The following is a 26,826-nucleotide window of genomic DNA, read 5'->3' as shown; positions in this document are numbered from 1 at the left end:
AGCCTCATTCAGGCTCAGTGGGGGTGTTAAGGGACATCCCAACACAAGACAGTATACATGGGTGAAGGTCGTTGGGGCTAGGGTGAGTGCAGCTCGACTCAATATATTTTATATTTCCAGCAATGAGAGCAATAGGCTGTTGGGTGCTACCATTCTCCTGGTGGGTTTTTCAATCACCACATAACCATGGCTCGGCTGTCTATTTCACCAGGGCCTCGGCAGGCATCCTATTGGAAGTTTAATGTAAAGCGCTTACAAGATACCACCTTTTGCTCAGGTTTCCAGACTTTTTGGGAAAGGTGGGTGCAGCGAAGAGAGGAGTATGAGTCAATGGTGGGATGTGGGAAAAGTCCAAATTCTGCTTTCTGTCAACAGTATACAACTATCTCATCCTCAGAGGCTGGTAGAGTATTGGTGGAACTCGAGCGTAGTATCAGTGAGGTGGAGGTAGAGCTGGTGGGGCTAGGCAATGTAGGCCTTCAGTCTAACTTAGCTGAATTACGTAGGGACCTGGGCAGTTTTTTTGAGGTTAAAGCGAAGGGAGCACTTCTATGAGCTAGGTTCTCCATGCTCAAGAAGATGAATGCTCCCAGCTCCTTCTTCTTTGGTTTGGAAAGACAGAGTGGTGAAGCCAGGGGTATGCATTGTCTAAGGCTGTCGGATGGGTGGGTGACCTCTATGGTGGGGGAGATCCGGGAGTGGACTGTGGAGTTTTATACTGTGTTGTATAGGGCAGAACTGTGTGATCCCATGTGTGCTCAGGTTTATATCGCGGAAGTTTTTTGCTGAACTTTTTTACGGATCTCCCTGTGTGCCTGGACATTCCCCTGTTGTCCCATGAACTGGCAGAGGCCGTAACCCAGATGTCCCTCGGCCATGCACCAGGGGTCGATGGACTCCCAGAGGAGTTTTATAAACAATTCTGCGGAATAATTGGACTGGACTTCCTTTGCATGTTGCGTGAGTGCGTTGGGGTAGGAGAGTTGCCGATGAGCTGTTGTTGGATGGCTCTGACTCTCCTGACTTGTGTGAACTTAAGAACTGGAGGCCTGTGGCATTGCTATGTGCGGACTACAAGATATTTGCCAAGGTCCTCGCTAACAGACTGAAGTCCCATCTGGACTCTATAGTACACAAGGACCAAACATATTGTGTACCGGGATGCTCAATCAAGGACAACCTGTTCTTAATCACGGACAACCTGGCTCAGTAGGCCAGTATGGGTAAGGCGGGGCATTAAGCAAGGATGCCCTCTATCGAGGCAGTTATATACACTATAATATAAACTAGTCATTGAGCCTCTTTTGGGCCTGCTTTGCAGGAGACTGCGGGGAGTGTGTTGGACAGGTATGGGTATGGGTGTGTTGACAGGCATAGCAGTGTTGGGGTATGAAGATGATGTCTCTGTGATGGTCAGGGATGGGCAAGACATGCAGGCACTAGAGACTAGACTGAAGGTGCATGAGGGAGCTTCATCAGCTACGGTGAGTTGGGGCAAGTGCGAAGCTCTGTTAAGTGGGCTCGGAGAGGTGGGTCAGGAAGAACTGAGAGGGGCTGTCACAGGCAGTGGTGTCAAGACTGACCAGGTAGAGGTGGCTGCCAATGTTTCCACCACTGCAGGGGATGGCAGAGACTCTGTCTGTCTGTCTGTCTGTCTGTCTGTCTGTCTGTCTGTCTGTCTGTCTGTCTCTCACATCTGACACTCTGGGATTGGAGAATAGACCCTGCTACTCTGTAGTCGTAATCTGACCATATCTGCAATTAACTGGACCCGTGGCTGTTGGTTTACATTTCGTATTGAGATTCAATTGGTAGGGGGTGAGAAAGGGAGGTTTCTATCCCCCTTCCACATCTTCTTCTGTTTTAGGCAATAAAAAATATGAGCACGCTTCAAACCGCATCGGGTGATTGGCGGATGCTTCTGACCAACCAGGTGTGTAACTATTTAGACTGTGTGCTGAGCAATTTAACCAGACAAGGCCCTCCACCAATGAGGAATAGAGGTTCTTGTTTTAGCGCAGTAAAAGTCTGTTCGGTTTTTCACTTCAATATTTATGTTTTGTAGAGGTCCAGACATTTTGATTATTTGAAAAAATCTGTTAATTTTAACATGGCAGAACTTGAGTTTTATAATTTTTTTACAAATATTTACACGTGTAGATGAATTAACTCAATATGGTGATACATGTATCTCTATCAAGAATCACTGCTCCTTAGTACAGGGCACCCTGTATTGTTTTCGGGTTATAAAAAAAAATATTTTTTTAAACAAATAGCATGAATTAAATTTTATTATCAATGCAATTTTAAATGTATTTAAATGATATTTGTATTGTGTAATTTCTGTTTAATATCTGATGGTTAGATATAAGACTTTTATGAATGAATTACTTCAATGCAATTTCTTTCTTTTCAATCAGAAAAAACTGTTAGTGCAACTAAAGTGCACTAACAGGGTTCAAGTGTGTATTACAAAATCTATCACAAAACTAACAATTATACATGTTCTGTTTTAAAAAAGGAGAGGTTTAACTGAAATGATTGTTATTAATTTAATCCCCTCAAAAAACAGAACAGATTTAATTAAATAATTATTCTGATTATTTCCTTAACTTCATCAAACATAAAAGTGACAGTTTCCACCTATAATTGAAAAATAATACATAGGCTTTTCTGTGCTGCATTTTATACCACATTGTAATGTTGTCTTCTGTCACAGCATGTACAATATGTTGACTCATAGTTATACCTGTAAGAACTTCCTCATGAAGAGGAGTCTGTAGTATTACTTTACTCACACATTTGGACTAATGATTACGCCCTAGATCAGCTAGATGCAGGCAAGAGTGTGCAAGGCGGTGTCGTGGAAATGACCACCAGGATCTCAAAGTCAAACTTAAATGAATGTTCTTTATTAATATACGGCCGGAGAGGTTTCAATTAACTTAATGCACAAAGTACAAGTCTGTCAGAAGCTCTGAAGGGGCGTGTGACTGCATGTGACCGGCTGTTATCGCCAGTCATATGCAGTCTCATATCTTAACTTCCAGAACATATTCTGAGCATTCTACCAATTCGTCTGAGGAGGGGGTCATACCCAGTCACCTGCACGAACCATGATATTTTATTTTATTTATTTTTATTTCACCTTTATTTGACCAGGTAAGCTAGTTGAGAACAAGTTCTCATTTACAACTGCGACCTGGCCAAGATAAAGCAAAGCTGTGCGACACAAACAACAACACAGAGTTACACATGGAATAAACAAGCGTACAGTCAATAACACAATAGAACAAAAAAAGAAAGTCTATGTACAGTGTGTGCAAATGGCGTGAGGAGGTAAGGCAATAAATAGGCACTAGTAACAAAGTAATTACAATTTAGCAAATTAACACTGGAGTGATAGATGAGAAGATGATGACGTGCAAATAGAAATACTGGTGTGCAAAAGAGCAGAAAAGTAAATAAAAACAATATGGGGATGAGGTAGGTAGATTGGGTGGGCTATTTATAGACGGGCTATGTACAGCTGCAGCGATCGGTTAGCTGCTTCGATAGCTGATGTTTAAAGTTAGTGAGGGAAATATAAGTCTCCAGCTTCAGCGATTTTTGCAATTCGTTCCAGTCATTGGCAGCAGAGAACTGGAAGGAAAGGTGGCCAAAGGACGTGTTGGCTTTGGGGATGACCAGTGAGATATACCTGCTAAATCAAATCAAATCAAATGTTATTTGTCATTTACACATGGTTAGCAGATACTGTTGGGGCTAGGGGGCAGTATTTGCACGGCCGGATAAAAAACGTACCGATTTATCCTTTTCCGGAAACGAGAATATGCATATAATTACTAGATTTGGATAGAAAACACTCTAAAGTTTCTAAAACTGTTTGAATGGTGTCTGTGAGTATAACATAACTCATATGGCAGGCCAAAACCTGAGAAGATTCCATACAGGAAGTGCCCTGTCTGACAATTTCTGGTCCTTCTGAGTTATCTCCATCGAAAATACAGTATCTCTGCTGTTACGTGACAATTTCTAAGGCTTCCATTGGCTGTCTGAAGGCGCCAGAAAGTGGATTGGGGCGTCTGCTGTCTCTGGGCGAATAACTGCAGCAGATTTTGTGAGTGGTCAGGCTGAGGACAGTGACACTGGATATGCGCGTTCATGAGAATCCTCCATTTTTTCTTTCAGCCTTTGAATGAAAACAACGTCGCCCGGTTGGAATATTATCGCTATTTTACGAGAAAAATCGCATAAAAATGTATTTTAAACAGCGTTTGACATGCTTCTAAGTACGGTAATGGAATATTTTGAAAATTCTTGTCACGATATGCGCTCACGCGTCACCCTTTGGATAGGGACCTGAACGCACAAAAAAATGGAGATATTTGCACATAACTATGGATTATTTTGAACCAAAACTAAATTTCTTGTTGAAGTAGAAGTCCTGGGAGTGCATTCTGACGAAGAACAGCAAAGGTAATCCAATTTTTCTTATAGTAATTCTGAGTTTAGTGAGCGCCAAACTTGGTGGGTGTCAAATTAGCTAGCCTGTGATGGCCGAGCTATCTACTCAGAATATTGCAAAATGTGCTTTTGCCGAAAAGCTATTTTAAAATCTGAAGCATAAAGGAGTTCTGTATCTATAATTCTTAAAATAATTGTTATGTATTTTGTGAAGGTTAATCGTGAGTAATTTAGTAAATTCACCGGAAGTTTGCGGTGGGAATGCTAGTTCTGTAAATCACATGCTAATGTAAAAAGCTGGTTTTTGATATAAATATGAACTTGATTGAACAAAACATGCATGTATTGTATAACATAATGTCCTAGGAGTGTCATCTGATGAAGATCATCAAAGGTTAGTGCTGCATTTAGCTGTGGTTTTGGTTTTTGTGACATTATATGCTTGCTTTGAAAATGGCTGTGTGATTATTTTTGGATGGGTACTCTCCTGACATAATCTAATGTTTTGCTTTCGCTGTAAAGCCTTTTTGAAATCGGACAGTGTGGTTAGATTAACGAGAGTCTTGTCTTTCAAATGGTGTAAAATAGTCATATGTTTGAGAAATTGAAGTTATAGCATATTTAAGGTTTTTGTATTTCGCGCCACTCGATTCCACTGACTGTTGACTAGGTGGGACGCTCACGTCCCACCTAGCCCACGGAAGTTAATGCGAGGGTAGCGAAATGCTTGTGCTTCTAGTTCCGACCATGCAGTAATATCTAACAAGTAATCTAACCTAACAATTGCACAACAACTACCTCATATACACAAGTGTAAAGGAATGAATAAGAATATGTACATAAAAATATATGAATGAGTGATGGCCGAATGGCATAGGCAAAATGCAGTAGATGGTATAGAGTACAGTATATACATATGAGATGAGTAATGTAGGGTATGTAAACATTATATAGAGTGGCATTGCTTAAAGTGGCTAGTGATACATTTATTACATCAATTTAACCATTATTAAAGTGGCTAGAGTTGAGTCAGTATGGTGGCAACAGCCACTCAATGTTAGTGATGGCTGTTTAACAGTCTGATGGCCTTGAGATAGAAGCTGTTTTTCAGTCTCTCGGTCCCAGCTTTAATGCACCTGTACTGACCTCGCCTTCTGGGTGATAGCGGGGTGAAAAGGCAGTGGCTCGGGTGGTTGTTGTCCTTGATGATCTTTTTGGCATTCCTGTGACATCGGGTGGTGTAGGTGTCCTGGAGAGCAGGTAGTTTGCCCCCGGTGATGCGTTGTGCAGACCTCACTACCCTCTGGAGAGCCTTACGGTTGTGGGCGGAGCAGTTGCCATACCAGGCGGAGATACAGCCTGACAGGATGCTCTCGATTGTGCATCTGTAAAAGTTTGTGAGTGTTTTTGGTGACAAGCCGAATTTCTTCAGCCTCCTGAGGTTGAAGAGGCGCTGCTGCGCCTTCTTCACCACGCTGTCTGTGTGGGTGGACCATTTCAGTTTGTCCATGATGTGTACGCCGAGGAACTTAAAACCTTCCACCCTCTCCACTACTGTCCCGTCTATGTGGATAGGGGGCTACTCCCTCTGCTGTTTCCTGAAGTCCACGATCATCTCCTTTGTTTTGTTGACATTGAGTGTGAGGTTATTTTCCTGACACCACGCTCCGAGGGCCCTCACCTCCTCCCTGTAGGCCGTCTCGTCGTTGTTGGTAATCAAGCCTACCACTATAGTGTCGTAAACTTGATGATTGAGTTGGATGGGTGCATGTCCACGCAGTCGTGGGTGAACAGGGAGTACAGGAGAGGGCTGAGAACACACCCTTGTGGGGCCCCAGTGTTGAGGATCAGCGGGGTGGAGATGTTGTTACCTACCCTCACCACCTGGGGCCAGCCTGTCAGGAAGTCCAGGACCCAGTTGCACAGGGCGGGGTCAAGACCCAGGGTCTCGAACTTAATGACGAGTTTGGAGGGTACTATGGTGTTAAATGCTGAGCTGTAGTCGATGAACAGCATTCTTACCTAGGTATTCCTCTTGTCCAGATGGGTTAGGGCAGTGTGATTGCGTCGTCTGTAGACCTATTGGGGCGGTAAGCAAATTGGAGTGTGTCTAGGGTGTCAGGGAGTGTGGAGGTGATATGGTCCTTGACTCGTCTCTCAAAGCACTTCATGATGACGGAAGTGAATGCTACGGAGCGGTAGTCATTTAGCTCAGTTACCTTAGCTTTCTTGGGAACAGGAATAATGGTGGCCCTCTTGAAGCATGTGGGAACAGCAGACTGGGATAAGGATTGATTGAATATGTCCGTAAACACACCAGCCAGCTGGTCTGTGCATGCTCTGAGGACGCGGCTGGGGATGCCGTCTGGGCCTGCAGCGTTGCTAGGGTTAACACGTTTAAATGTTTTACTCACGTTGGCTGCAGTGAAGGAGAGCCCGCAGGTTTTGGTAGCGGGTTGTGTCAGTGGCACTGTATTGTCCTCAAAGTGGGAAAAGAAGTTGTTTAGTCTGTCTGGGCGCAAGAAATCGTGGTCCGCGACGGGGCTGGTTTTTCTTTTTGTAGTCCGTGATTGACTGTAGACCCTGCCACATACCTTTCGTGTCTGAGCCGTTGAATTGCGACTCCACTTTGTCTCTATACTGACACTTAGCTTGTTTGATTGCCTTGCGGAGGGAATAGCTACACTGTTTGTATTCGGTCATGTTTCCGGTCACCTTGCCCTGATTAAAACCTGTTAGGGCTACCCCCCCACTTCTCTTAATTTCCGCCTAAAGACATACCCAAATCTAACTGTCTGTAGCTCAGGCCCAGTAGCAAGGATATGCATGTTCTTGGTTTCATTTGAAAGGAAACACTCTGAAGTTTGTGGAAATGTGAATTGAATGTAGGAGAATATAACACAATAGATCTGGTAGAAGAAAATACAAGGAAACAAACATACGTTTTCTGTTTTTTATTGTTGCTGTATCATCTTTCAAATAAAGAAGAACAGACAAACATACAGATGGGATGCTGGGGATGGTTTGATTGCAGAAAATAAGATGGCAACAATAGCTGAGCAAAGTTTTGGAAAATTAACTCCAAAAATGAGCGAGCCACATGCCATTGATCATGAGGTCACCCAGGTGTCCCACACCAATGTACCCAAATGTACCCAAGTGGCCAAATTGGTACAGTGATACATATTGAAAGAAACAACTATATACAAAATACAAATGTCATTCTAACACCCCCCCCAAAAAAAAAGTAAAAAATTAACATTGGGAACTATTTACAATTTATATTTACAATACTGTGAAGACCCTCAGTCCACAATATTGTGCTGATGGTGCCATGGCACATAGCAGTTTCTTTCTGCTGTAAAGCAGAGGCTTACTGCGCAGGTGGTGCAGGTGATGGCACATTTTCTGTGACAAAGGGCACAGCGACGTCTCCCCACTGTGGCCTTTTTGCCCGGAGGCACATCCATGCCTGCAGAGATGTATCTGGGCAGGTGAACACCACAGTTTGGAGCAGAAGAGACAGAGGTAGAGGGGACAGAAGGTGCTTCAGTGGACTTGCTATAGGCAGCAAGCTCCTGGATGAGCACCTCTCTGAATGCAAGCTGAGAGATGGGGGGCTGTCCACAGCTCTCTTCCTTCTGTAGAATGAAAGAATTGACCACACCAATATCAATAAAATGATAAAAAAATGTTTTGTACCATTTCATGGTCTTGTGTAGCACATTGTAGTACCCTATCAGTGCATCTGACAGGTCCACACCCCCCATGCTCTTGTTGTAGTCTTTGACAGCTACTGGAATGGGGACATTTTTGGTGTTCCATGCCCCGCTACCGTCCTTGACACGCCTGATGACCTGATCTCCACTGAAGGACTTGTGGATAGTGGAGCACATGACCACCTCCCTGGTATCCATCCACTTCACAAACAGCAGGCCATCTTCACGGATCCATCGCATGGTACCCCGCTCAGCCCGCTTAGGCATGTCGTTTTCCTTGGTTTTCGGAAAGCCCACCCTGTTGGTCCGAATGGTCCCACAAGCCCACACATCACGCTGCCTCAGGTCTCTGAACAGGGTAGGGCTTGTGTAGAAGTTGTCTACAAATAGTTTGTAGCCCTTCCCCAGCAGTTGAAAATCCAGTAATTCCATAACGGAATCATAACTCAGTCCATTACCGGTTGCAAAACTGCTCTTCCCCTCATAAACAAAAAATTACAGGTGTAGGCACACACAGAATCAGCCAAAACAAACAGTTTGTATCCCCACTTGGTCGGTTTGTTTCTCATGTATTGTTTTAGGCTGATTCGGGCCTTTGAGGCTACCATCCTCTCATCAATGGACAGGTTCTGGGCAGGCTGAAAATAGGTCTTGCAGGCCTCAACGATGTTGGGGTAGAGAGGTTTGATCTTGCATAGCCTATCAAACCTTGGTGTGCCTCTCTGCTTGTCATTCTCCCCATCAACTTCTGGGTCACTGATGTGAAGTGCCCGTGAGATAGACAGAAACCGTTTGCAAGACATCACAGTCATGGGGAAAGGCAGTTGGTAGAGGGCTGACGTCTTCCAGTAGTCCTTCAGAGTTTTCAACTTCACCAGCCCCATGTAAATGACCAGTGAAAGAAAGCAGAAAAGGTCTGAAATGGAAATGGGCTTCCATGCCTCTTTCTTTCCTGACTGCTTCTTAGCCCCATACTTATTGGTGTTCGACACCAGGGAATCTACAACTGACGAGGTGAAAAACAGTTGGAAAAGTTGAAGGGGGCTGTACTTTGCAGTCATGTCAAGTTGAGGGCCTGGCTGCCTTTTGGGTCTGAAAACTGGTGGAATTGGTTCCACATCTTCTTCTGACACAGAGTGCCAACGACCCTCTGTCCCTTTGTTTGAAGGTTTCTCTCTGCCCCACCTCCGTTTCTTTGTTACTGACTTCACACCTCTAGATGGCCGGGTAGGTGTGGAGCCAGAGACAGCAGGGGTCCGTCTGGATGAACCAGCTTCAGAGGGGGATGGGCACCTAGCCACTGGTGGCTCATAATCAGAATCACTCCCACTGTGAATGAAAGGCAAAACTCAGTAAGAATACTTTCACATATGAGCCCTGTATCAACATGTAAAATAAACATATGTGTATTATATAGAGTACAGGGAACATTATGGTGAATTGCTGTTCCATTCCACGTTTATGTAAATTCAATTAAAAATATATATATATATATATAAACACACAGTACAGCCAAGGTGTACTTTATACATTTATACTTTATACTTCATTTAGCAGATGCGCTTATCCAGAGCGACGTACAGTAGTGAATGTATACATTTCACGCATTATTATTTTTTTTTGTATTGGTCCCCCGTGAGAATTGAACCCATAGCCATGGCATTATACACACCATGCGCTACCGACTGAGCCACAGGGAAGACATTGCGTTACTGATGGAATTTTTATATATTGCAAATAAAATAAGAAAATCTCAATAAAAAAATATATATATTTCATATTATTCATTTCAAACAATAACATGACCACTTACTTATCCAGCACGGCATCCTCCCCATGTAGAAACATATCTTCAGTCCTGGAGTCAAAGCTATCTTCACTGAAAGAATCATCTTCCTCTAGAAATTCTGTCTCGCTTTCTCTATCAATTTCCTCTAAAATCTCGGTCAAATCTGTATACCTAGACTTTGTTTTAGACTTTCCTGATTTATTCGCCATAATTTCACTAAATAAACTTGCTGAAAACGCTATTGATTATGTACCGCTATGCGTAACACTCGTGGCTCCGTCAAGTAGAATTCGCAATGACTGGAGAACCTCTTTTACGCCAGAGTTTACGACAAAGGCTGGTCTTCAAACCTATAACCATTATACACCGTCATTTACCTTAGCTCATTGGCTATCTTCCAAGCTAGATTTCAAGATGATCAGTGGTCATTGGGCCAAAATATAGTCAATCAACGATAGACCGCTCCTACCACTGGTGCGTAAAGCTGTCATTGATCGCTGTCTTCAAATCGGCTTCTTTCGGGCCAATACGTCCCAGGAAAAAAACCATCAAGGTTGATGTGTCACTAACAATCAGAGGATTGCAATGAAGCCAACCTTGACTAGATACACGTTTGTTTTGTGAGTGTAATTACCACGAATGTCACGTCCAAAGTTGAAGGAGACGGAAATCACGACGCAAGCGGTTTACAAATGTTTGGTGTTAGGCTATAAAAATGGATTTGATCAAACATAATTGACATTCACTAAGTAGTTAGGACACTTGGCATTGCCACCAGAAGAAGATCTTCAAAGGTAATTGATTATTTTATTGCCATTTCTGACTTTAGTGACGCTAATGCTTGGTTGGAAAATGCCAGTAATGCTTGTGTGTGCGGGAGCTGTCCTCGGATTATTATAATGTATGCTTTCGCCGCAAAACATTTTTGATATCTGACATACTGGCTGGATTAACAAGATGTTAAGCTTTTAAAAACTGTAACCTACATGTATTTACATAAATGTTTAATATAACGATAGTGGATTTAGAATTGTGAAGCTATGCATTTTCACCGGATGTTAGCCAAGTGGGACGAAATCGTCCCACCTAGCCCAGACAGGTTAAAAGCAGTGGTTCGCGCTTTTAGTTTTGCGCGAATGCTGCCATCAATCCACGGTTTCTGGTTGGGGAATGTTTTAATAGACGCTGTGGGTACAACATCATCGAAGCACTTGCTAATAAACTCGCTCACCGAATCAGCATATTCATCAATGTTGTTGTTTGCCGCTATGCGGAACATATCCCAGTCCTCGTGATCGAAGCAATCTTGAAGCGTGGAATCCGATTGGTCGGACCAGCATTGAACAGACCTGAGCGTGGGTGTTTCCTGTTTTAGTTTCTGTCTATAGGCTGGGAGCAACAAAATGGGAGAGATGCTTGTTTCTGTCGGCGCGATGCGTGATGAAACCAGGTGGCTGTACCGACTCCGATAGCGTGTCTCGAGTGAGCCATGTTTCCATGAAACAAACAACGTTACAGTCTCTGATGTCTCTCTGGAATGCAACCCTTGCGCGGATTTCGTCTACCTTGTTGTCAAGAGACTGGACATTGGCGAGTAGTATGCTCGGGAACGGTGCGCGATGTACCCGTATACGGAGCATGACCAGAAGACCGCTCCGTCTGCCCCTTCTGCGGCGCCGTTGTTTTGGGTCGCCGGCTGGGATCCGATCCATTGTCCTGAGTGGTGGGCCAAACAGAGGATCCGCTTCTGGAAAGTCGTATTCCTGGTCGTAATGTTGGTGAGTTGACGTTGCTCTTATATCCAATAGTTCCTCCCGACTGTATGTAATAAAACCTAAGATTTCCTGGGGTAACAATGTAAGAAATAACACAGTAAAAAACAAAATACTGCATAGTTTCCTAGGAACGCGAAGCGAGGCGGCCATCTCTGTCGGCGCCGGAAGTTACAGTAGAGCGCCTGCTACGGGTGGGTGTTGTCATCGTGACCAGTGAGCTGAGATAAGGCGGAGCTTTACCTAGCATAAACTTATAGATGACCTGGAGCCAGTGGGTCTGGCGACGAATATGTAGCGAGGGCCAGCCGACTAGAGCATACAGGTCGCAGTGGTGGGTGGTATAAGGGGGTTTGGTAACAAAACGGATGGCACTGTGATAGATTGCATCCAGTTTTCTGAGTAGAGTATTGGAAGCTATTTTGTAAATTACATCGCCGAAGTCGAGGATCGGTAGGATGGTCAGTTTTACGAGGGTATGTTTGGCGACGTGAGTGAAGGAGGCTTTGTTGTGAAATAGTAAGCCGATTCTAGATTTAATTTTGGATTGGAGATGTTTAATATGAGTCTGGAAGGAGATTTTACAGTCTAGCCAGACACCTAGGTATTTGTAGTTGTCCACATATTCTAAGTTAGAACATATATAAAGTTAGATAGAAGAACAAAGGATGCATACAGCTTGTACGATTCAAGGCCATGTCTTCAGAATATACAATTTCCCACCACAGTGGTATTGTTTCTCACCTTGATTACTCTAATTTCTCTCTCTCTGTGCACCTACATTGTAAACCTTCATTAATAGGCTAAGTTGTAGCAGCCTCGTGATGGGTACAGGTAAAATTTGGAGTATTATTTAGTAGCCTTAACCTATTGATGTTACATTGCGCTGGGTGAATGGAATATATGAATGACAGTTTTATTTATTTTTTATTTAACCTTTATTTAACCAGGAAGGGCTCATTGAGATTTGAAATCTCTTTTTCAAGAGCGTCCTGTCCAAGATAGGCAGCACCAAGTCATTACACAATTACAGACAGACGACTTGAAAAACTACCGGTAATCTAGTAAAAAACCATAGAATTCACAAGAGTATAACAAAATCATAAAAAATCTATTTAAAAACATTGACAGGTCAGGGAATCAGCCTCAAAATCCTTCATCAATGATTTAAAAACACCAATCGGGACAATTTCTTCCAGTTTAAAGTATTTTGTAAGGCTTTCCAAGCCGTTGGCGCAGAGTACATAAAAGCCCTTTTACCAAATTCAGTTCAGACATTTGGAACAGTTAGCAGGATAAAGTCCAGCAAACGAAGAGAGTATCCACCACATGTCTGATCAATAAAAATGCCCAAATAAAATGGTAGTAAACCCAAAAGGCTTTGTAAATAAAAGTATACCAGTGACTGAGCCTACGAGTGACTAGAGAAGGCCAGCCAACCCTGGTATATAAAGTACAGTGGTGCGTAAGGGTTTTGCAGTTTAAAATAAATCTCAATGCTCCATGGTAAAGGTGTCAATTGATCTCAAACACTGAGTGGAAGCATTCATATATAAAATATACCCATAGTCTAGTATAGGCATACATTTAGCTGATACTAGCCTCTTTCTGGCTTCAAAAGAAAAACAGGCCTTATTCCTAAAATAAAATCCCAACTTCAGCTTCAATTTTTTTGTAAGTTGTTGAATATGCAATTTAAAATAGAGGCCGTCATCAATTAAAATTCCAAGATATTTATAGGAGGTTACAGTCTCAATCTCATTGCCCTGACAGGTAGTAAGTAATATGTGAAATGTGCTGTAATAGAAATAAGGCCATGCTCCTAAAAAAAATTATTGTCCTTCCTCATAAATGGCATGGATGACACGTTTGTCACAAATCATACATGCTCTTTAGGACTGGTTCTGGTGTTTGACCTTCACTCACTGTTCTGGGTTTGTGGCCTGGTGGCAAAGGGATAGTTTTATGTGTGGTAATACTAAGCCCAGAGTCTTCTCTGAATTTAAGTAGTACTGTAAAGGGATAGTTTTATCTGTGGTAATGCTGAGCCCAGAGTCTTCTCTGAATTTTAGTAGTACTGTAAAGGGATAGTTTTATCTGTGGTAATGCTAAGCCCAGAGTCTTCTATGAATTTAAAGAGTACAGCTGCCACAGTTGGCAATTCCTTTTCATCCATGTGTATCAGACAACACCGTCTGAAGTACCACACACTGGGTATCTTAGCTTGATCATTAATCTTGTATTGCAAATTCTTCAGCCATAAGGCAAGTAGATTTTGGGTGAGGGGACAGTCATGCCTCAACCATCTCTTGTCACATCAACGATTTGTGGGAGCTGAAGCATGATCGACAACTGGAAGAAACTTTAACCAGATGGGAAAGTCATAAGAAAGCACTTCCCTTAAATCCCTAGAGTCGATCAAAATCTGTCTGTTTAAGATATCTCTTTTTTTGCATTGGATACGTCTCAATCCACCGCATGCGCCGATGTCGCACTTCCATATCTGCGGTAAAAGGTGGCAGAGCTACAGCAGTGTTTGTCAGACCATGAGACATCCCAAAAATTGGTCTTCTCATGAAAACGTCTGCAGGGCCAGAATGGTTTGGCCTACAAAATATCATGACACTTCTATAGAAAGATGAAACACTCACAAACACGATGGTGTTCTCCCGGACTCGTCTGAAGTCGATACTGCCCATCTGCCAACTTCTGTCTGTAGTCTCCAAACAGTTTGGGCTACACACTAATAGATCAAAGCCCTCTATGGAAAGGTGTCTCTCACAACCATGTACATGTTGGCTGGTTTACTCTAGGATGAACAAAAGCCTCACAAGTCTTGTCTGAAGGTCCACGGTACCAGTTTAAAAAATGAATGGAAGTATACAGTGCATTCGGAAAGTATTCAGACCCTTGACTTTTTCCCCCAAAAATTACGTTACAGCCTTATTCTAAAATTGATTAAATATTTTTTTTCACTCATCAATCCACACACAATACCCCATAATAACAAAGAAAAAACATTTATTTTAATTTTAGCAAATTTATAACAAATAAAAACTGAAATATCACATTTACGTAAGCATTCAGACCCTTTACTCTGTACTTTTCGGAAGCACCTTTGGCAGCGATACAGACTTGAGTCTTCTTGGGTATGACACTACCTGTATTTGGGGAGTTTCTTCTCTGCAGATCCTCTCAATCTCGGTCAGTTTGGTTGGGGAGTGTCGCTGAACAGCTATTTTCAGGTCTCTCCAGAGATGTTAGATCAGATTTCAAGTCCGGGCTCTGGCTGGGACACTTAAGGACATTCAGAGACTAGTCCCAAAGCCACTCCTGCGTTGTCTTGGCTGTGTGCTTAGGGTCATTGTCTTGTTGGAAGGTGAACCTTCATCCCAGTCTTAGGTCCTGAGTGCTCTGGAGCAGGTTTTCTCTGTTCTTTGCTCCGTTCATCTTTCCCTCGATCCTGACTAGTCTCCCAGTCCCTGCCGCTGAAAAACATCCCCACAGCATGATGCTGCCACTGTAGGGATGATATTGGCCAGGTGATGAGTGGTACCTGGTTTCCTCCAGATGTGACACTTGGCATTCAGGCGAAAGAGTTCAATCTCGGTTTCATCAGAACAGAGAATCTTGTTTCTCGTGGTCTGAGAGTCCTTTAGGTGCCTTTTGTCAAACTCCAAGAGAGCTATTTTTCTAATATATTTTATTTAACCTTTATTTAACTAGGCAAGTCAGTTGAGCACAAATTATTATTTTCAACGACGGCCTAGGAACACTGCCTTAACAGCCTTGTTCAGAATGACAGATTTTTACATTGTCAGCTTGGGGATTCGATCTTGCAACCTTTCGGTTACAAGTCCAACGCTCTAACCACTAGGCTACCTGCCGTCCCAAGAGAGCTATCATGTGCCTTTTACTAAGGAGTGGCTTCTACCATAAAATCCTGATTGGTGGAGTGCTGCAGTGGTGGTTGTCCTTCTGGAAGGTTCTCCCATCTCCACAGAGGAACTCTGGAGCTCTGGGGGTTTTTGGTCACCTCCCTGACCAACGCCCTTCTCCCCTGATTGCTCAGTTTGGCCGGGCAGTCAGATCTGTGAAGAGTCTTGTTGGGTCCAAACTTCTTCAATTTAAGAATGATAGACACCACTATTTTCTTGGGGACCTTCAATGATGCAGACATTTTTTGCTACCCTTCCCCAGTTCTGTGCCTTGACACAATCCTGTCTCGGAGCTATAAGGACCATTCCTTCGACCTCATGCCTTGGTTTTTGCTCTGACATGCACTGTTAACTGTGGGACCTAATATAGACAGGTGTGTGCCTTTCCAATTCATGTCCAATCAACTGAATTTACCACAGGTGGACATCGGCAAAACATCTCAAGGATGATCAAAGGAAACAGGATGCACCTGAGCTCAATTTCGAGTCTCATAGCAAAGGGTCTGAATACTTATGTAAATAAGGTATTTCTGTTTTTTATTTTTAGTAAGAAATGTATAAAACGTTTTTTTACGCTTTGTCATTATGGGGTATTGTGTGTAGATTGATATTAGTTTTTTTACTTAATCCATTTTAGAATAAGGCTGTAACGTAACAAAATGTGGAAAAAGGGAAGGGGTCTGAATACTTTCCGAATGCACTGTATGCCTCAGTGTTCAGTATGAAGAAAGTTAGAGGTAGTTTTGCGAGCCAATGCTAACTACTGGAAGTCTATGGGTATCTGATAGCTATCCACACTTTCATCTGATACTTGGCATTTTGCCCAAATCCCGATGTATCCATGTAAAGCCAGATTATAGTTGAAGTTGGAAGTTTACAAACACTTAGTTTGGAGTCATTAAAACTCGTTTTTCAACCACTCCACAAATTTCTTGTTAACAAACTATAGTTTTGGCAAGTCAGTTAGGACATCTACTTTGTGCATGACACAAGACATTTTTCCAACACTTGTTTACAGACAGATTATTTAACTTATAATTCACTGTATCACAATTCCAGTGGGTAAGAAGTTTACATACACTAAGTTGACTGTGCCCTTAACCAGCTTGGAAAATTCCAGAAAATGATGTCATGGCTTTACAAGCATCTGATAGGCTAATTTACATAATTTGAGTAAATTGGAGGTGTACCTGTGGATGTATTTCAAGGCATACCTTCAAACTCAGTGCCTCTTTGCTTGACATCATGGGAAAATTGAAAGAAATCAGCCAAGGCCTCTGTAGACCTTCACAAGTCTGGTTCATCCTTGGGAGCAATTTCCAAATGCCTGAAGGTACCACTTTCATCTGTACAAACAATAGCACGGAAGTATAAACACCATGGGACCACGCAGCCGTCATACCGCTCAGGAAGGAGAAGCGTTCTGTCTCCTAGAGATGACTTCGGTGCAAAAAGTGCAAATCAATCCCAGAACAACAGCAAAGGACCTTGTGAAGATGCTGGAGGAACAGGTACAAAAGTATCTATGTCCACAGTAAAACAAGTCTTATATCGACATAACCTAAATCGCCGCTCAGCAAGGAAGAAGCCACTGCTCCAAAACCGCCATAAAAAAGCCAAACTACGGTTTGCAACTGCACATGGGGACGAAGATCGTACTTTTTGGGGAAATGTCCTCTGGTCTGATGAAAGAAAAATAGAACTGTTTGGCCATAATGACCATCGTTATGTTTGGAGGAAAAAGGGGAGACTTGCAAGCCGAAGAACACCATCCCAAACGTGAAGCACGGGGGTGGCAGCATCATGTTGTGGGGGTGCTTTGCTGCAGGAGGGACTGGTGAAATTCACAAAATAGATGGCATCATGAGGCGGGAAAATGATGTGGATATATTCAAGCAACATCTCAGTCAGGAAGTTAAAGCTTGATCGCAAATGGGTCTTCCAAATGGACAATGACCCCAAGCATACTTCCAAAGTTGTCGAAAAATGGCTTAATGACAACAAAGTCAAGTTTTGGAGTGGCCATCACAAAGCCCTGACCTCAATCCCATAGAACATTCGTGGGCAGAACTGAAAAGGCGTGTGCGAGCAAGGAGGCCTAAAATACTGACTCAGTTACACCAGCTCTGTCAGTAGGAATGGGCCAAAATTCACCGAAATTATTGTGGGAAGATTGTGGCAGGCTACACGAAACATTTGACCCAAGTTAAACAATTTAAAGGGTAATGCTACCAAATACTAATTGAGTACTTCTGACCCATTGGGAATGTGATGAAAGAAATAAAACCTTAAATAAATAATTCTCTCTACTATTATTCTGACATTTCACATTCTTAAAATAAAGTGGTGATCCTAACTGACCTAAGACAGGGAATTTTTACGAGGATCAAATGTCAGAATTGTGAAAAACTGAGTTTAAATGTATTTGGCTAAGGTGTATGTAAACTTCCGACTTCATCTGTATTTGTCTATGCTTCTAATACTTATAGAAGAAATGTCATCAGGAACATTTAATAGATATTTCCTATGCATTTCTCTTTACAGTGTGCAAAATGTGTGCATTAACATATTCCAAATAAGCCATTCTTCTTTAATGTGCTTCTTCTTGAGCCACTCCTTTGTTGCCTTGGCCGTGTGTTTCCATGACCCATTTTCAATGCCCTGGCTGAGGGAAGGAGGTTCTCACCCAAGATTTGACGGTACATGGCCCCATCCATCGTCCCTTTGATGCAGTGAAGTTGTCCTGTCCCCTTAGCAGAAAAACACCTCCAAAGCATAATGTTTCCACCTCCATGTTTGACGGTGGAGAGGGTGTTCTTGGGGTCATAGGCAGCATTCCTCCTCCTCCAAACACGGCGAGTTGAGTTGATGCCAAAGAGCTCTATTTTGGTCTCATCTGACCACAACACTTTCACCTGTTGTCCTCTGAATCATTCAGATGTTCATTGGCAAACTTCAGACGGGCATGTATATGTGCTTTCTTGAGCAGGGGGACCTTGCGGGCGCTGCAGGATTTCAGTCCTTCACGGCGTAGTGTGTTACCAATTGTTTTCTTGGTGACTATGGTCCCAGCTGCCTTGAGATCATTGACAAGATCCTCCCGTGTAGTTCTGGGCTGATTCCTCACCGTTCTCATGATCATTGCAACTCCACGAGGTGAGATCTTGCATGGAGCCCCAGGCCGAGGGATATTGACAGTTCTTTTGTGTTTCTTCCATTTGCGAATAATCGCACCAAATGTTGTCACCTTCTCACCAAGCTGCTTGGCGATGGTCTTGTAGCTCATTCCAGCCTTGTGAAGGTCTACAATCTTGTCCCTGACATCCTTGGAGAGCTCTTTGGTCTTGGCCATGGTGGAGAGTTTGGAATCTGATTGCTTCTGTGGACAGATGTCTTTTTTACAGGTAACAAGCTGCGGTTAGGAGCACTCCCTTTCAGAGTGTGCTCCTAATCTCAGCTCGTTACCTGTATAAAAGACACCTGGGAGCCAGAAATCTTTCTGATTGAGAGGGGGTCAAATACATATTTCCCTCATTAAAATGCTAATAATTTTATAAAATTTTTGACATGAGTTTTTCTGGATCTTTTTGTTGTTATTCTGTCTCTCACTGTTCAAATAAACCTACCATTAAAATTATAGACTTATCATTTCTTTGTAAGTGGGTAAACGTACAAAATCAGCAGGGGATCAAATACTCCCCCCCCCCCCCCCCCCCACTGTACATCCAGCGGTGGAAAAAGTACCCAATTCTCAGACTTGAGTAAATGTAAAAATACTTCAATAGAAAATGACTCATTAAAAGTGAGTCACTCAGTAAAATATTGCTTGAGTAAAAGTAAAAAATTATTTGATTTTATACATACTTAAGTTCCCTGTAGCTCAGTTGGTAGAGCATGGCGTTTGCAACGCCAGGGTTGTGGGTTCGATTCCCACGGGGGGCCAGCACAGGAAGAAAAAAAAATAAAACAAAATTGTATGAAATGTATGCATTCACTACTGTAAGTCGCTCTGGATAAGAGTGTCTGCTAAATGACTAAAATGTAGAAATGTAAAAAAATGTAAGTATCAAAAGTAAATGTAATCACTAAAATATACTTAAGTATCAAAAGTAAAAATATAAATCATTTCGAATTTCTTATATTAAGCAAACCAGACAGCACAATTTCTGTTTTTTTTAATATATTATGGAAAGCCAGGGGCATACTCCAACACTCAGATATAATTTACAAACAAAGCATGTGTGTTTAGTGAGTCAGCCAGAGCAGAGGCAGTAGGGATGACCAGGGATATTCTTTTGATAAGTGCGTGAATTGGACCATTTTCCTGTCCTGCTAAGCATTCAACATGTAACGAGTACTTTTGGGTGTCAGGGAAAATGTATGAGTAAAAAGCACATTGTTTTCTTCAGGAATGTAGTGAAGTAAAAGTAACAGTTGTCAAAAATATAAATAGTAAAGTACAGATACCCAAAAATACCCTTTAAAGTATTTTTACTTAAGTACTTTACACCACTGTATGAATCAAATAATACAGTAATAATTGTACGTGTTTGTAACATGTTCAATGCATTATCCAGTTCTATACAACTAATTGAATATAAATGTATAAATCCAGTATATAAATGTCACTGAACCTGTGCCATTTTTCAGGAAACAACAATCTGAATCAAAAATAGTAATCCAGTTATCAGGTAAATTTGGCACTACTGAATTTATATGAAAATAATGGTAATTTGTCCTCAAGTGTTCATACGCAATTCTCAGAAGATATTCCTTACCTCTCAAAGCAAGACACACAACAACAACGAAATTCCCCCTTCCCCCGTCGTGCCTAAGAACAGCCCTTAGCCGTGGTACAGTATATTGGCCCTATGCCACACGCCCTCATGCCTTATTGCTTGATTACACAGTGGAAGCTCAAATAGTGAGACAAATCAATTCTTATAAAATGTAAGAGATATACAAGTAAGATGTTTTATAAAATATCATAATGAGATTTCAATAAAAAATAATTGTTTGATTACATTTTTAGTAAATTCCTACTTCAACAATAACATATAATTCGCTTGATCAAAATTAAAGGTAGTGATTCAAAACCTCGATTGGAAATGGAAATTCAAATGAACTACGTAGCTCTGTTTTACGGGAGGCATTACATAAGTCTTATCAATGACATCGATCTAGAGATAGGTGCTGGTATGACACCGAGGTGGGTGTAGATGTTTGTATGGATGCAGGCATTTATTTACATGTATACATAGACTCACCTGAGTATCAGAGGTCATACAGAGAAGACACACCTGGATCAGCACTACACAGGTCATACAGCCCAGCAGAGAAGACACACCTGGATCAACACTACACAGGTCATACAGCACAGCAGAGAAGACACACCTGGATCAGCACTACACAGGTCATACAGCACAGCAGAGAAGACACACCTGGATCAGCACTACACAGGTGAGGTTATTATACATTTTTTAAATGTGTTGGTGACATAACTGTGAAGAACTATACTATTATTACATGTATATGATGGTGAACGGCAGATAATCAGAGATTCATCTTTAAGCCTTGTTTTTAAAAATAATATTCTGGAAAAAAGTTGTGTTAAATCTGCGTTTATGCAAATACATGCTGAATCTGGCTGAATCTTTTGGTTAGAAGTAGGAAAGTCTGATTTAAAGCAGCTTATTATGAACTCAATATCTTTCTGTTTTAGAATCCAACCTAGGAACACCAATGGCAAGAACTATGGCAAAATATACAGGAAAAAGTCTCTCAATCATCACCTGGAATATTTGTGGTGTTAAACCCACAAAACGCAGCCCAAATAAATGTATTGATATAATGAAGTGTGGCAGGAATGGTGACATAATCTTCCTTCAAGAAACTCACATTGGACCTAACTGCTATAAAGTGATGGAAAGACATGGATGGGAAGAGATGAAAATACATTGGAGCTCTTACTTTACAGTTTACTCTCCGAATAGCAAAGGAGTGGCCATACTGGTGAATAAAAAACTAAAACCACACTATGAGTACATCTGCCATGATGAAGATTACGCTGGTGGCTACATTGTGCTGTTCTGTCACATGTATGGTCAACTCTTCACGCTCGTGAACGTGTACAATCATAAAGAAGACAAGCAAGTACTGGGGAGGCTGTCTCAGTATCTTCAGGAGATGAAGATCGGAACTTTCGTGATTGGGGGGGATTTCAACACAGTTTTGGACCTTGACTTTGACAATCGTACAGCATCTGAACATAAACGGCACACATCCCTACGACCTCTCCTGCAGAGTTTCATTTCCTCACTGAACCTCCAAGACACATGGGCAAGACTACACCCAACAGAAGAAGCCTTCACTCATTCTCAGAACACCAGCCACTCCCGGATAGATATGTTCTTCATGCATCAGGACAAAGCCCCATTTGCCCAGAGCTGTGAGATTCACACTGACTCAGGGATTTCAGATCACAACCCTGTGTCTCTGAAGATCCATGTTCCTAAAATAGGAAGTACGTTAACAGATGTTCATCAAAAGCTGAGGAAGTTGGGCGATGGTGAACTAAAATACAAGACCAAATTAGATAGAAGAGCAGGACAAATCAGTGGGGCAGAAGTCCTTGTGGCAATGAAATCCCTGACCGACTCATCAAATGGACCAAGGGAAGGGGACCTCATGGAAACAGAGACATTAAAGCATGAATACAATGAAATACTCAGCGGGAAGAGACAAATACCTGATGGATTCAATATGTCAGTTAACCGAGAGAAGAAAATATTTGCCACAATACTTGCCAACCGTCTGCAGATGTACCTAGAACCCTCGTTCACAAGAAGTATTAACATACCACCAAAGAGTTTGCCATACATAGTTTATCTGGGCAGGCAACCATTGATTAAGTCAAATTTCTTAAAAAAGGCACTGCTGTCCATTGACATTATTTCGTCTCCTCCTAGAGACTTCAAAATCCTAAAGCAGGTGCTTCCTCGGGACTTGGACATCTTGTGGAAGTTACTCCCAATGGTTGAAGGTTCCTCGGGTCACAAAATAAATCTACAGGATCAATGCCCCCTCACCCCAGCACTACTCCATCTGTGTCTGAAGTACATGGAGCACAGAATCCAGAAGACAGGCACAGTCCTTAGTGTTAGCCGTCAAAGACTGAGTCTTTTTATACACATGGAACAAAAGAAACAGCCTTTGGTGTTCAAACTACTCTTTAAAATCAGAAAGGAGTCTGACCTGAGTTTTAAGGTATTTGAAGGTAACATCTTAAGTGGAAGATGGACATTCAAATTAAAGGAAACGTTCTCATAAAAATATTAGAGAAACTGTTATTGTTCTCTAAATGTGGATATTGCCTTCAGCTTCAAAATGAGAAAAACAAAATACCATGAAAATATAAGAAACATATATGGAACTACCTCCATGAAGTGTTGAACCAGTGCTCTCCATACTGCATGCTATGGGCTGTCATGACGTTGCCCTCTTTGGACACAGTGAGCACCATCCCCCTACCTCTGCACCATCTCTCTCTGTCTCCTACACCCAGGCTGCTGTGGTCAGAGAGGTCGTAAATTCCTGGAGGAGATTATCTCCTCATGGCCACAGTATAGAGAGAGAGTGAGTTTTCAGAGGGAACAAAGGAATTTCTTCCACCTCACAGAACTGGAGGTCCGAACAATATTTATGTTCTGGAGAATGTATAAAAGATCGGCGAAGAATCCAGCTACGAACTGGTCCATTTGGTACAATTTTGTGAAACTCATGAGAGACAATACGGCCACATTACCATAACACTGTTTATACAATAGCCTCAGTTATGAGGCTTACATCTAATTGTTGTATAAAATGAATGAGTAAAGATGATACTATTTGTGAAATGATGTGATGCTATGTAATGATGTTAATGTGAGAGAATTGTATTTCTGTTTAAAGTTTCACTAAGTCATTGGCACGCCCCCAGGAGCACAGACATGACCTGGCGTCATGAGACAGCCCTTTTCTATGTTCCGAATAAAACCCCCACCTGGGTTTTCTATCACCAGACCAGCTTACCTCGATAACGAGAGGGCCAAGGTTTGAGACCAGACCAGTACCTCTATCACAGAGGGAAATAAGGTTTAAGTAGATCGCTGAATCTTTTAACCATCCCACGTGGTTAAACTCTTAGACTATCGATACCGACAGAATAAGAACAAGTCTTTGATATTAAATTACTAGTCTGCAGCTAGGAATTCGGTATCATTGAATGCGAAGACCGACAACCCCCGAAACATTATTCTTTAATGACATGAATGAATGTCACTCTCAACTATCCATTCTAACCACGAGAGAGAGAGAGGGCGGACAAACTCTCCAACAGAAACAAACTTTTCAACAGAGATCCCAACGACACACTGAGCGTAAATATATATATTGATTGCAATTATTCCCGAATGAGTGAGCGTTCATGTGCAAAGGGTTAGCATTTCAATTGTTATAATTATCAACTTTGTAGTGTCTTTTATCTTTTGCGCCCTTCTCAGTCCCTTTGTCTAACAAGCCGCCATGCCGGTTTAGCCCACTAGGGCACATTCCCCTATAATTTCTTTGTAACCATTGTTTGTTTGTGTTATGCATTTCTGTGAGTACTTAGTTAGTAAATAAATGATTTTAAGACAATTGATGTATGGATGACTCATAGTGAAGACTGGGTTCGTGCAGATAACCAACAATTTACGACGTTTGGAATGAGACTAACGTGAGGTAAATAATAATTCATTAATCAGAAGACTAAGTGATCAGATCTTAAAAATCTGAAAATTATACTAGGAAAATTATAACTTTGTAATCTGAATATTTTCCTTGGTGCCCCGACGTCCTAGTTAATTAGTTACATGATTAAGTAGTTTAATCACGTAATAATAATTACAGAGAATTTTTGATAAAGATGAATCTTCAGTTTAATGATGCCAAAGACACGACAGGGCCCTGAGCGCCTGTTCAGTCATCTCCAGACCCATGGCTGGCTTCAGTCATCTCCAGACCCATGGCTGGCTTCAGTCATCTCCAGACCCATGGCTGGCTTCAGTCATCTCCAGACCCATGGCCAGTCAGCCAGCCAGACCCACACCACAACCCGGACTTGTGATACCGGAAGGGAAATCATACTCAACTACGAGAGATGGGATCGCAAAGGAAGTAAAGATGGAACCAAAGTGAAGGTCAAACCCAGAAACAATCCTACAGAGTCATCAAGTTAGATCATAAACAATCAAATAAGAGGAATTAGACTTCATATCCAGGGATATTGAATACCTGGCCCTATACATTACTACCTATATAAATGTAAATGTATTTTCAAAGGTATGGGTTATTTAGATTTAACTGTATCTTCATTTTTTAAAATCATATTGCTCTATTCATCGTTGATTATCTGTCTTGATAGGAATATAAATAACTACTGTACATATTATACTGTATAGATGTTTGAGGTAACCTATGATGTATGAAGGAGCATTACTCCCAGGAGTATGCAATGCCTCAGTCTTATCAGGGTTCTGCCAACTGTACATCAAATATAAACTCAACTCAATATTCTGTTGGGTTTCTCAGGTTACAATGGCCTTTCAAACCACAAGGTCATCTGAAGTCCCTGAGGTCTCATTATGAACATACTCCTATGCATTGTACATAATATGTCTTCCACAAATAAAGGTGTGTATTTGTATGTGTGTGTATTGTTTATATTTGTCATGATTTAGAACTTCCTGTAGTAAAACAAAAAAACACAAATGAAGACCAATAAACCATGAAAATTCAACAGTCTTATTGCAATCATTTTATTTTCTCGCCTTGTATAAAAGGGCTGATATTGCAGTTCACTCTTCATAGAAGATACTACATTTTTCACTAAAATGTGAAAAAGAAAAAACTAAAAACACAAAACAACATATTTTTCAGATGAATTGATCGCAACCAGATTAACACAACATGGTTCCAGACATCAGTGTTCACACCCCTGGAATAATCATTACATTCCTAAATAACCTGCTTAGACCAGACAAAATGATTTAAACGTCATTTAAAGTATATTGTTATCCAAATGTGTGAGTAAAGTAATACTACAGACTCCTCTTCATGAGGAAGTTCTTACAGGTATAACTATGAGTCAACATATTGTAAATGCTGACAAAAGAGGGGAAAAGCCTATATTTTTTTTTATTATGGGGGAAAATTGTCAAAGACTGTTGGGGATCTTATCCCGGTATAGGGATTCATTGTCAAGAGACCATGGCGGGAAATTCAAAACTGCAAGAATCTAATAATTTCAATTTCTCAAACAATCAACTATTTCTCACAATTTGAAAGATAAACATCTCCTAAATCCAACCACATTGTCCGATTTCAAAGAGGCTTTACGGCGAAAGCATAAAGTTAGGTTATGTTAGGAGAGTACATTGAAAATAGCTGTGTGTAATGTTTTGTCAATTCAAAGACAGGCGTCACCAAAAGCGGATAACCAGCTAGAATTATGCACCAACCTTTGACAATCTTCCTCAGATGACACTCCTAAGACATTATGTTACACAATACATGCATTTTTTGTTCCATCAAGTTCATATTTATATCCAAAAACAGCATTTTACCGAAGCGGTGAAAATCAGATTTTTTTTTCCTCTGAAATGCTTCCGGTGAACAACGTTACAAATCACAAAATTACTATTCGATAACATTGGTAAATTATAATATTGTCATTCAAATATTCATAGTTTAACATTTCGTAAATGCTACTGCATTGCCAGATTTCAAAATAACTTTACTGGGAAATCACAATTTGCAATAAACCGGGTGCTGTGCTAAGAACAATAGGCTAGGCTATACAGGTTAGCACCATCTTGTAACCATGTAATATCAAAATTACTATTGTCAATATTCCCTTACCTTTGATTATCTTCATCCATTGGCACTTCCAGGAATCCCAGGTTCACTACAAATGCTACTAAAAAGTAGCGCGGGGGGGGGGGGGGAGTCACGGCGAAAAGTAAAAAAAAACATCTATTTACGTTTGTTCAAACATGTCAAACGTTGTTTAGCATCAATCTTTAGAGCCATTTTTAACGTGAAACATCAGTAATGTTTCAACC

The 26,826-nt window shown here is 41.5% G+C and overlaps 1 protein-coding gene across 1 annotated transcript; it reads left to right on the top strand.

Annotated features, from left to right (window-relative positions):
* Nucleotides 1–19,990: 19,990 nt before the first annotated feature.
* LOC106574635 (uncharacterized) lies at nucleotides 19,991–25,409 on the top strand. The gene is made up of 2 exons (XM_014150629.2): nucleotides 19,991–21,145; nucleotides 21,408–25,409. Exon 2 carries the CDS (start codon nucleotides 21,428–21,430, stop codon nucleotides 23,012–23,014), a length of 1,587 nt encoding a protein of 528 aa, XP_014006104.2. The 5' UTR covers nucleotides 19,991–21,145; nucleotides 21,408–21,427; the 3' UTR covers nucleotides 23,015–25,409.
* Nucleotides 25,410–26,826: the final 1,417 nt, after the last annotated feature.

This window comes from Salmo salar, chromosome ssa05 (assembly GCF_905237065.1).
Source record: "Salmo salar chromosome ssa05, Ssal_v3.1, whole genome shotgun sequence".
NCBI classification, from domain to species: Eukaryota; Metazoa; Chordata; class Actinopteri; order Salmoniformes; family Salmonidae; genus Salmo; species Salmo salar.
Note: the sequence above shows the minus strand (reverse complement) of the source record. Positions and strands in the feature narration are given on the sequence as shown.

Bases quoted from the DNA above. Each gene is read 5' to 3' on its own strand.
- LOC106574635 (XM_014150629.2), top strand. From the start codon at position 21,428: ATGGCAAGAACTATGGCAAAATATACAGGAAAAAGTCTCTCAATCATC.